Source organism: Meleagris gallopavo, chromosome 1 (genome assembly GCF_000146605.3).
Source record: "Meleagris gallopavo isolate NT-WF06-2002-E0010 breed Aviagen turkey brand Nicholas breeding stock chromosome 1, Turkey_5.1, whole genome shotgun sequence".
Lineage (NCBI taxonomy): Eukaryota > Metazoa > Chordata > Aves > Galliformes > Phasianidae > Meleagris > Meleagris gallopavo.
Genome location: NC_015011.2, coordinates 66,065,799 through 66,078,315, shown reverse-complemented (window position 1 = coordinate 66,078,315; position 12,517 = coordinate 66,065,799). Strand labels below are relative to the sequence as shown.

Genomic DNA, 12,517 nt, shown 5'->3' with positions numbered 1-12,517 from the left:
CGCCCCCGCCGCCATTTGACAGCGGGGCGGGCGGCCGGGCCTCACCCGGCGCCGGGCGCTGCCGGAGCCGCCTGTCATGAGTGAGTGAGGAAGGGAATGAGGGAGCTGGGGGCGCGGTGCTGCGATAACGGGCTGTTAATGTGGAGGGCGGCAGGAGGTGGGGCCGAAGGGGTTGGTAGGAGCGGGCCGGTCGGGAGTTGCCGTCAGCCCCGACCTGTCTACTGTATCGCGACAGGTGGGCGGCGTCGCGATAGGCCTGGCTGGGGCACGGCAGGGCTGAGGGTAGGCCAGGCAGCGTGCTCCGTAAGGCTTCTATCAACTGTGGAGCTGCGCGGCATTACAGAGAAGAGAAAAGGAAGAACGAAGCTGTAGTAGAAGGCGGTTTTCAGTACTGAGGAAAGAGCAGAGGGAGGCAGTGGTGCTGGCGGAGCCTTTGTTTTTTTGTATGGCAAAGTGCAGCCGAATTAGGTAATGAAAGCAATTAGTCAATAGCAAGAGGCGGCAGGAAATGAGCGTGGGGCGGCAGCGTTGCCGCGCTGCCGGTGTTGCTGCTCCCGCTGCTACCTGTTGGCCCTGGGCTGTGGGGCAGTTGCGGGGTGACGGCTGTGCTCAGAGCTGGGGCAGAGAGCACTGAGGTGTGCTGTTGCAAGTCCTCGTGCTCGCATGTTAACAGTCGGTTTGAGTCTGATATCTTTGAGTCATGGGTCTTTCTTTTTTCTTTCCGAATGTTCAGGTTAACTCACGCATTTAGATGTATTCTATGGCAAGGCAGCTATTTTGTTCTTAATAGGCAGCCGGCTGAGCGAGAAGAAAGTATTGTAACTGCCAAGAGTGAGGCTACTGCTGTGCCAAAAGGAATCCTAGTCAAGATTTGGGGCTTTGGATATCACAATGCAAACAGCAGTCCTCCTCCTGAAGGACTGTGCAGGATGCCAGAGCTCCCACACCACGATGTGGGTTTGGGGCTACTGCCTGATTTGGGGCTGCCTTCTGCCTGCACAAGGTGCACACATGGCTGCCTCAGCTCAGTCACTGTGAAAAAGCCAGTCAGTTCTGTGCCAGGAAGGAGTCACTTTTTGTCTCACGCAGTCAAAATGACAGTACACGTTCATCCTTCTGTGCGCTATGTTTAAAATGTGGTGTTTATGCAAATTATCAGAGGTGTTAACTGCATTGTAGTCTGAATGCAAAATGTATTTTGTGCTCATGGGGAGGCCTGAGAGGCTTGTTTTGTAGTGGCTGGAGAATTCGTGGCCTGGGAATTGAGTTAATGTCTGCTCTTCAGATTCTGAAACACTGAGCTAATGAAATCAACTTCTGTAGCAATTCAGTCATCTGTCATGGGAGCTCGTGTTTTGTCTGTAACTATTTTGTAGACCAGTGAGAATGTGAGACCAGAATTGGAAGGAGGAGTAAGACACAAGAAAAGCTGATCCTTAAAAGCAATGCAATATGTTGTTGCCACCTGAAATGTTATCCAGAGTTCAAGTAGCATCTGGACAATATCCTCAGACATATGGTCTGATTCTGGGGCTGTCCAGTATGGAGCCAGGAACTGAACTTGGTGATCTTTATGGGTCCCTTCCTACTTGGAATATTCTTCAATTCCTTTGTATGTAATATCAAAAAGAGCTCCAACTGCTAAGCCACAGTGTATAAATGAACTGCCTGTGGTAATACACTGGTCTGCTGAAGAACTCGAATACATAAATACATCATATGGAAGTTAAAATCAAAACTTTAGTTGATAAATAGGAAGGAATTCACATTATGAATGTTTGTAAGAAATCTGAATATGCCAAAGTGCTGCTGCTTATGAAAATACAGAAAGCACAGTTTAAAGCAGCTGTGCTCTGTGCAGACCTGAAGCTTGTTTGCTCAGGCTTCTTTGTCCATAAATAAGGCTTAATCTTTCTGTGATGGGATGGTCTGTAAGAGACCATTTTGCACCATTTTGCATGAAGTAAATGTCACGTGCTCCTCTGAACATAGGAAATGTTAACAAAACTACCAAATTAAAATGCTTTGGGGACTTCAGACTTAAAAAGTTCAGGGGCTCACACAGGTTCTTCAGAGAGAACACTGCAGACTCTCTTGCTCACTTTCCCCGAGCCTAACACTCACTGGTGGGATGTTCTTGCTATCCTTGTAAATCTTTGAGGAGAATGGTGAAATCTCCTGTGTTTGAAATGTCTTCTTTCTACTACTTACCTAGATGATAGGAAAAGGCTAGCTGGGGACAATGTGAGGATTTCATCCAGCTTGGCTTTCTGGTCCATAGCATGATTTGTAAAGGTGCCTAAGAAAGTTAGAAAATCAATTTGAGTAATTTTTTTCTGTAGCTCAGTGCTTGCTGACTTTGTAGGTTTACAAAAACCTCTCCTTCTGCGAATGTCCCAGATGAGAAATGGATTTTTACAGTACCTTGAGAAAATTTCCTGAAACAAGACTCAAACCTTATGTGTTAATAAGCTTTTCTTATTGCTGTTTGATTGCCGAAGAACTTTCAAAGAGTTGAAGTAGTTTTCCTTTTCAGTAGAAAACATGCAAGGCTTTCTAAAAGAAAACAAAACCAAGAAGCTTGAAGAATCTCAGTCACTTGAATCTATCAAGAATAAGTTTTAGGGGAGAGGAAAAAAAAGCAAAGGCCCGTTCATTGGAAATCCTAGTATATACAAACATTTTGCAAGTTTAGGTAATTTCTGCTTACAGCTACTACAATTAGAAGGCTGGTATTTTAGCTATGCAGTCAGTTCTTTGTCTTAGCTGAATGGCTGTCTTGCTCTATCCTGTTGGAAACAGCACATTTTACAATTCATTTCATTCATTTTTAGACGTGAAGATGTAACACAGGCCTTTGGCTTTCTGAGTTTGCTCTAAGTAATTTTCCTCTACACTGCCAGTTTTAGTTCTTCTTTCTCTATTGATTTAATTAATCAAAATCTTCAAACCCTCTGCATCCTTTTTGGCATTCTCTTTTGTTTTGAATTTGTACTTCTCAAATATCAAGAGAATATCAAATACACTCCTCACAACACAGCTTACTTTTGTTCCTTTGCTGCAACACACGATCTCAACGTCAATTAAAAAGCAGGAAACGGAAAGCCAGACTTGCAGTGTTTTTAAGCTATATGATTTTTTTCTACTCCTAAAAGAGCATGGGTCTAAAATGTCAGCTCTCACTGTTTGGGGAAGAGGAGAATGTTGTAGTTAGTCAGCTGCTTCATACTTAGAAAAAGTACATATATGCACGTGTGTTACAGAGATAGTGGTTCTCTCTATAGCAAACGGGTGGTGGTGTGAAAATAATCCATTTCTTTTCTTTAGAAATGAGTTGCACAATTGAGAAAGCCTTAGCAGATGCTAAAGCGCTGGTGGAACGGCTGCGGGAACATGACAACGCTGCAGAAGCTCTTATTGAACAGACTACAGCTCTTAATAAGCGGGTTGAAGCAATGAAGCAGGTTTGTTTTTCAACTTTGTTTACTCCATCAGGAGTAGACCTTGGAAACACATCATTTAAAGTCATTTCCGTGGTCTGTTTTGCAATGTAGAATCAGTAGTTATTTGGTTAATCCTTTAATACCATACGAAGTATTCTTATTGTGGGTGTGACTGTCATCTAAAATTAGGTTGTTTATAATTTTGTTTGATCCTGTGAGGAACTTTTGCCTGCTGTTCTAACTTAAACATTGAAAGTTGGTGTTTATGTCAAGAGCACAGGTAAAAATGGGGTTAGTGTCCTGCAACCATTGCATGGTGCCTTGTGTTTTGTTCTTCTGTAAAATACTACTTGTTTGATGATTCAAACGCGCAGATTTAATCAGACAGAGGCCCTGTCATAGTGTGTTCTGTTTAGAATACTTTATCTTTTCACTGTCTCCTTTTCTTTCCAGGTAGCCTTTTAGGCTTATTCGCTATTATTTCCCTTCTGATGTTAAGCTGTCCAAGGCATATCATTAGGTTGAGTGTGACTTTCACTAGAGAACTTCTGCAAAACATAAAGGTGTCTACTGTCTTTCCACTTGGAAGTTCATCCTGTCATTTCTGTTTTAATACATGTTAATGAGCCTCTAAAGTAACAAAATCCTGCATATTGAGGTTGGTACTAGATGATCTTTAAACTCCCTTCCAACCCAAACTATTGAAATGCTCTATGATACTGTATGCTTCAACCCTGTGAAACCAGTCACGCAGAGGCTTCGTAACCTTCTATCAAGAGCATCACGTTCATTGACTTGCTGAGAGTCAGGACTCGTTTAGGTCCACGTGATTTGTACTGATACATGTGCTTTAAGCTATCAGGAAGCCACAGAGGTGTTACTACCTCATGGCTATTCTTTAGCGTGTGTATGTCAGCTGTAATGATCTGATGGGGAATTTGACCTGCACCAGCTGAAGGTTAAACCGCGCCCACTACAGAGACCTGAGGTATCAAACTTGGTTTAAAATGAGTGTCTCTAAAGGGCAGGAAGTTGACAACACCTCCAGATGTGTTTTTGTTTATGTAAATGAATTAAAATGAAACATCTATCTTGCTGGCTACAGACTTTGACTGACATTAGAACTGGTTCTTAGTGACTTGCTGAGTAACATTTTCCATTGGTTACTGAGATATGGTGGGTTTGGGTTTTTTTTCCCTTCGTTTTTGTTTTTTAATAACTAGTACCAAGAGGAAATCCAGGAGCTCAATGAAGTAGCAAGACATCGTCCTCGCTCTACGTTAGTGATGGGTATCCAACAAGAGAACAGACAGATCAGGGAATTACAACAGGAGAATAAAGGTAAGATTAACATTCTGTCCATTCAGGTTCTAGCCTGCACCACTCTACTACTCCAACCAGTGATACTTTCTTCACTGACCAAGTCCCAAAGAATATTTTATGGAAGAAGCTTTCTTCTAAGCAGAACCTGTCAGTTTAACTGATCACAACATAATCTAATGCAAAGCCTAAATGTCTTGGCACCAGAACCATAATTAACAAGAAGAGCTGTATAGAACACCTGATTCAGTCCATACTTTGTGTTTGCTGTAAGTGAGGAGATCTGAATATTGCTTCTACAATGTAACTATCTATATGAATATGTTTTCCCATTCTTTAAAAATAACTAATGTGGAAACAGTCAGGAAAAGTTGACTTATAAGCATAGTAGTATAATTCCTTCTGAAATTCCATACACAAGGAATTAACAAATGGACAGCAGAGTCTCTGTTTCTGACTGAACAAGAAGATTCTTGGGCAGACACCGCTGAAGTATTTGTAGACACAACCAAGATTTGATGGTGGAAGGAGGGGGCATGCTAACTTAAGAGTTTATTTCAGCTTTCTCAGGCAGTAATATTTTTGCATTGTATTTGAGTTCTTCTCTGATAAAGTTTAACTGAACATCAAATTTTGTTGGTAGAACTACGCACGTCTCTTGAAGAACATCAGTCTGCTCTGGAACTCATAATGAGCAAGTACAGAGAACAGATGTTTAGGTTGCTTATGGCAAGCAAAAAGGATGATCCAAGTATAATAATGAAATTAAAAGAGCAACATTCCAAGGTAATTACTTTGGGTTATTGGCTTTAAGGGGTTTTTTGTTGGTTTTTTTCTCCACTAACATGTAAGTTAGTTTGTAATGGATCAACACAAAACTTGCATCATCTCAGTTCTTATATTATTGTACTAACTAGTTTTAATGAAACACAAACAGGAAACTTGATCCATCAGTAGGTCAACCTTACCAGCTGCTGATATTTAAGCTTTTATCAAGTAGCATTTCATTACCTTATCTACTTAATTTACTTCTGCTTTGCTTAGCTCATTGAGGCAACTGCTCACTTATAGTTCCAGGTACGCATAGATCTCAGTCTAAATGCTTCAGGTTGCTGTCTGAGTGGAAGGAGTAAGCCAAACATTTAGCAAAACAGTACCAAAACATTTGATTTGGTATCAGTGCTATTAGTTAGCATTATCTCTTGTGTATTTGATACCTTTGGTACCTAAGTTAATCCTTTGGAACCAAGGCAAGAAGGTAAAATACCATTCCTGAAATGGACTCCAAAATTTCATTTAGAAACACTTTATGGATTAAAAGTTTGAGACAACAAAATAATAATGGAAAATAGTGTTATTTAAGCAGGAGATTTAGCATTTTTATTAAGTTGGAACTCACAAATATACTTGATAAAGAGGATTTATTACCCTTTCCTGACTCTTACTATTTCTGGAATTTTGTTATTTATCCCTCTGATCATTCTTCGCCTCCAGTAAGACTGAACAATCCTGAAGCAGTCTTTAAATACTTCTTAGCACATTAACAACAAATTCCATAATGCCTAAGGAGTTAATCTCAACGTTACCAGTAATCACTGCTTCCTTAAGTGGCAGCTGTCAACTTCAGTGGCTATTTACAAAATATTATTTAACTCATTACGTCTTGCAATTCAACAAGCACCTGCCTTTAACAGAAAAGCAGTTTCTTTTAGCATTCTTGTGTGCATGAGAATTGCTAGTAATGAGCCTAAGCATGCTGTTTCATCTCCTGTTAGTGACCTTGTAACAGGCTCTAGATCATATTGATCAAGATGCCACATAAGCTAGCCAAATGAGGATAGCTGTGTATCTAAAAGCCACTAATTCCTTCCCAGTCCTTCTCCAGGATACATCCTTGCCAGCTCATTCTTTTAGCGCTGATCACAGCTTCCTTTCAAGCCAAATTTATTCTTTTAAAAATGTCTTGAAAAACAACTTTCAGTGAAGGAAAAATGCTCTATGCGCTCACTTTCACTGGCAATTGAGAAGAATATAAAGATCTACAGCAAGTTCTTTCTCTCCTCCCCACCCCCTTCCCTCACTTCCATGCTGCAAATGAACACTTCATAAGTAAACAGCTAAACCACAGCTTTGGCAATTGAAACAGCAGAAAAGGATGGGAGGGGCCGATGTTCATTTTTAATGAAGTGTGTTGTTGGTCAGACTGTAATTCCAAGCAAAGGAATTTTTGTATGATAGCTTAATTGTTTCTGTAAGTTTAAGGGCAAGATGATCATCTGCTAGATGTGTGGACTTCCAGTGAAGTTCATAACTTAAAAATGGTATTTAACTTTAATCTATACTGTTCTTCAATGTACAAAGCCACTTTCAGTCCTATTGCTCCTTTTCTAGTATTATTTAATAAACGTTGTGAATTTTGTCCAGAGGTCAGGCCAGATAAGGATAAGCTGGTCTGTTAGTAGATTTGGAATAAGAAACAGGTTGAAAGACTGGAAAAATTAAAAGCTTCTGTAAATAAATTAAATACATTTGGCTTAACTGAACAGCAGTGAATGCCAAAAGCATAGGCTGTTCATCTGCATTTTCAGGAGAAATTAGCAGAGGCTCTATAAGCAATTCCTACTGGTATGCTGGCCAGTGAGAAAGTAAAATATTATCCAAGCCAACAAGGTCCAAGTAAGATATCACTTCTTTGCAAACAGGGAAGATTATTTAAAATCTAACTTCTCTGCAAAGGCTGTTATGCCTGTATTAGTGACTCCTATTACCTCTCTCGTGGCAGTGGAACAAGATGAGCAAAGAAAACTACTGCACTTTTTTTTTTCCCTACTTCATGAATTTTTCAATGAGATGCAGTAATTATTTGTAATAGGAAAGTACCCTATCAGTGTTAATTAGCAGACACAGAGAGGTCAGGCAGGGCACGAGGCTGTTTCTTAGGATTCAGCAAGGACAATGATCTCTGGAGTCCAGATTCCAGATAAGCTGAAATTGGAAGTGGATTTGAGCAGAAATACCACAAAAAGGGCTCTGAGTTCTCCAATTTATGGCATAGTCAGGACGACAGCTTTGCCTGCTCTTTCTAAGAGAGAAACGCCCACCCATGAGCTAGTACTGCCTGTACTTGTGCTTACTAGACTTGGGACCAGCTTTCAAACAGGTTGCATGTGCTGCTGTGCTCAGATGAAGATGGCCTTTCTGCACATCCAGAAGAACATACATCTGCTCCTGCAATACCAGAGCAAGCATGTGGCTGTCTAACAGCCATCTAGGAGACATGGAAGCTGTCAAAGGAATAGTCATTTGGGCATATTTTCTTCTGTAAAATTCCTGAAAGGGAACTGTGTGGCAAATGAGATTGATTTAAATGAACAGAACCGCAGTGGTTGCTCATGCTGTAGAGTTGGTGCTTCTTTGTTTAGGTCTCTGTTCACATTTTTATTACGTGACACAGCAGTTAAAATGCACATTTAATGCTTTGCTTATTTTTAGTAACGAATAAAGTTTATTACTAAAAACATCTTTTTATCTGTATGGCTTAGGAACTACAAGTGCACGTGGACCAAATTACAGAAATGGCAGCAGTAATGAGGAAAGCCATTGAAATTGATGATAAGCATGGCTGTAAAGAGCAGGAACGTATCATTCAGCTTGAAGTAAGTATGAAATCAAAGCAGCGATGGCACAAATAGGGATTTGTCTTCCTTCACCCTCCCAGTGTGAAATGCTCAGAATTGACTGTCAGACAAGAAATTATGTTTAAATACAGATCAGGATCTAGTTGTCAAAATAGGAAAACTTGCCTGCCACCTATTTTAGGAGCTGGGGGGAGCAGGTTACCACTACCCAAATAGGTTCACAGAAGCTTTAAAATGTGCTGCACATCTCTAAGACAAATGTCTTGCTCTAACCTTACAGTTCTATCTTTCTTGTACAGTCTTTCAGTACATTGGGCCTTAGGAATAGCCAGCTTCTCATACATCCACTGGCAGTATCAAGGCCAGCAATAAGATAGCTGCATGCTATCTTCATGAAGCTGGACTGTTTCAGATAGTTAGGTTACTTAGGAGAACTAGTTTGATGTTGTATCATCAACACCTGATGGATCTGAGGGGGCCATACCTGACATTAGATTGGCCTTTGCTGTGGTGCCATCTTTCCAGAACTCGGGAGCAAATCACGTTCTGCGTTCTTGTAATAACTTCACTAAAATTGCCACAAATCCCCAGGATGTTGATTTAGACTTTTGCTTTGGTCACCTGCTTGATTTTCCAGACTTCCTTAATATTAAATCATTTCTTTTGTTAAAGGTTTTTCCAGTGTGCTACCAATTTGGTTGCTTTCTTGTAAGACTTTGTGGAACCAAGCCACACGTTATTAATGAGTGGGGAACTAGGTGCAATATTTAATTATTTCAAACTGCTGCTTTCAAACTAGTTTATTTCAAACTAAAACTATTTTTAAAGTCAGTAAACTCTTCAGTAAAGAGTTCCCTTTCCATTTGTAGCTCTGAGATAATCTGGCATGTAAAACAGATGCTGCTTTGCACACTTACCTTCTGGTATAGTTTGTGTAAAATGCTTTTGGTTCTATTGTTCCCATCGCTTTAGCATTACTGAAACTCAGCCCTTAGCAAGAGAGTAAACGTTATCACAATTACTGAGTTACTGTCTCTCTCTTGATTTATGGGATCATTCACTCATACTGCTTTTTTTTGTCACATCTTCTGTAAGCATGTTTGTAGCAAAGGGAAGGAGAGATCCTTTACGTAGTTATCTCAACTTTCTGGAGTTCTATTAAATGCCTTTTTTATCCCTCGGTTATAGCAAGAAAACAAAGGCTTGAGAGAAATTCTTCAGATAACCAGAGAATCATTCCTGAACCTTAAGAAAGAAGATGCATCAGAGAGTACATCCCTTTCAGGATTAGTAACAAGCAGTGATTTGAGCCTGAGGAAGAGCTAAAGACTGTGGAAGCCAATGAGCTTTAATTGCACACTTTACAAACGGAATATCAGGGGTCACTTGTCAAGCACTTGTTACTGAATAGGGCACCAGCAGGCTTATGCATCTTAAACTTCGGTTTAGTGGCTTTTATACCATGTAAAATAAACTCCAATCGGTATTCTATAAATACCGTGGTGACAGATTAATTGCCATAGATCTAACTTCAGTAGGAAATGGATTAATGCACTTAAGGAATCGGGAATTATTTTTATATGAAGTCATTTTACAAATAAAATACATAATTTCACTTAATTTATATAATTTATTGCTCGGACAAAACTTCAATGCAGCTATTATACAATAAGTGCAAGATTTAAAGTCTGATCTCTGGCTAAAAGATAGTGGCTGACTATGCTTTGTGCATGATCCATAGTTCTTTTTTCCTTTTAGTAAGTTTTTTGAAATTCAGCATTTAGCAATGAGCCTCTTTTAATGCAGAGAGCTAGCATAAAGCTGAAGGATTTCTGTTAGCCACAGGCTGTCCTGTTACAGTGTAAGGCCAGTTGCTTCAACATAGGCGATACTTTGGCAGTTGTATTTACCTTATGAGAGAAAAGCAAGCTCAGTTCTCTATTGGTGGCAAGCTGCTGTAAAGTCTCATGTATTTCTTTGGGGATTGGCTGCCCAAAGTGGGAAACAGCAATTTGAAAGCACTCAATCTATAGTGGGAGAAAGAGTGGAGAAGTTCTATGGTAAAGTTAGCAGCCTGCACACCTCCAAATAGTATTTTCCCTCTTTAAGTACTAAATAGTCAAGGAGCTCAGTGTATTTTCACTGGGAGCTTTCAGTACGTTACGCTGACAAAAAGACTGCTCACTTTTTTCCTGAAAAAGCTGCAAGGTGAAAATGAATTGGCGCTTCTAGGACAAGAAGTAGCTTGCATTGTATGCCTATACCCAAGAAGTGCTTCATAAGATGTATTTGCCATAAAAGAGGTGCTGAAATAATTCACATCTGGCTTTTGTCAGACTGCTTCTGCTACTTGTTCAAAGTGCTAAGGCTGTTGCTAAGACTGATGTGTATTACCACATTTTGTTCAGCATGTTACTGTATTCTTTACTTGGAACACATACTTGAAGTACAGCAAAAGCTTTCGGTCACAGAAGACTGCAGATCTACAAATGGCATACACACTTTGGTATTGGGGCTGTTTAATAACTTACCTTGCAAACTGAGTTGAAGTACTCTATAATCAGTTATCATTTAAACAAGTTTCATTTTCAGTTACAACAATGCAAATGGACTTGAGCATTAAGCGCTATCAAATGTGGCTGTCTTAAAAACAATGTTGATTCAGTAAAACCTCCGTAGACGCAAAGGTATGTGCAACAAAAGGTCTAAAATGGAACTTCAGATTCACAGTGGATGGACGGACTTACAGGGAGCTTAATATTTTTGCTTTGATACTGTCACATGCTGTTTTATGAGAAGCAAGTGGAGTGGTGGGAAAAGTGTGTAGCAGAAAATAAACACTTATTAATTAATACATCTGCCAAGAAACGCAGCTGGAACGAGAGCTCAGGAAGGATAGGAATGAAGCTCTCCAACATTCTACAGCATTTTTTGTAGTTGGGGTAACAGCTGCTTCTTCTACCAGAACATCATAGCTTTTTTTGGTAGGTTTAAGAATATATTGAGGACATTGACATGCATGAAGGCTTTAACCCTTTCCAAACCTGAAGGTTTTTGTTTTTCTCAGAATACTTTATCTCAAGCTCAAATTACACTTATCTGCTGTTATTTATAAAACTTGACCCATGCTTACATAACTTAGTATTTTGCATTTCTGCTGTAGCTTGCAAGCTGGTGACTTATCAGAAGCAACATCTATTTTAATGCAGTGTGTTTTGGCACTGTGAACTGGGAAGAAATTCTGGTTTCAGTTTTTTCTACAAGTGTCTTTTCAGCTCTTGACTGATATCAGAGACATTCACATCCGTTTGACACTGAATGCAGTCCCATGGCTTGTCTCAAATACAGTCTGCAGAGCGTATAGCAGAGAAGGGTTGTTAGACTGTGGCAGTTCTTTAAGGTTGCTCTATTATGAAATAATGCTTGATTAGTGTTTATTTTTGTAAATTAAGAAATGTGACTTAATTTATCTACTCCTAGTCTTCACGTTTGATACGTCTCCCCTTCCATTCCCCAGACCTGATCACTTTAGGATTTTAAAGAGCCTTCACAATGTGTGGAGTGACTATTTTTCATTGCATACCTGTTATTTTTGTAATGCGGATAGCTTGAAAAGAATTTATGGCTAGAATTGTGTACTGTACAGTAAACTTATTTTATCAATAAAGTTAACTGAAAATACGGATGTCTGTGTGGTTAAAGCAAGCTTGCAGGTCCCAAATGAGCTGTGTTTATAGCATCCGAGGAAAAAAAAAAACACCATTTTGCTTCCCACTGAGCTGCTTTGTGTACATTAGAGCAGACAGACAGGCCCACATATACTGCTTTAAAAAAATATATATATCTTTGTGAAATGATAATTTTCTGTTGGAAAACTTAACACTCACTTCCATTACAAGGCCAAGCCCAAAGACTTGCACATGGGCCAGGGCAATCCCTGGTATGGAGTGAGAGAACTCCTTGAGAGCAGCCCTGTGGAGGAGTTGAGGGTCCTGGTGAATGAAAAGCTTGATGTAAGCACACTAGCAGTGTGCTCTTGCAGCCCAGAGGGCTAGGGGGGTGGCCTTTCTCTACTCTGCCCTCATAAGCCCCACCTGGAGTCCAGGGTCCTGGGGC

At 40.0% G+C, this 12,517-nt stretch overlaps 1 protein-coding gene across 1 annotated transcript; it reads left to right on the top strand.

The window, feature by feature from the left end:
- On the top strand, positions 1-12,084 carry FGFR1OP2 (FGFR1 oncogene partner 2). Its single transcript, XM_010715622.2, has 6 exons — positions 1-80; positions 3,328-3,464; positions 4,667-4,784; positions 5,407-5,549; positions 8,306-8,419; positions 9,590-12,084. Exons 1-6 carry the CDS (start codon positions 77-79, stop codon positions 9,725-9,727), a joined length of 654 nt encoding a protein of 217 aa, XP_010713924.1. The 5' UTR covers positions 1-76; the 3' UTR covers positions 9,728-12,084.
- The last annotated feature ends 433 nt before the right edge of the window (positions 12,085-12,517 follow it).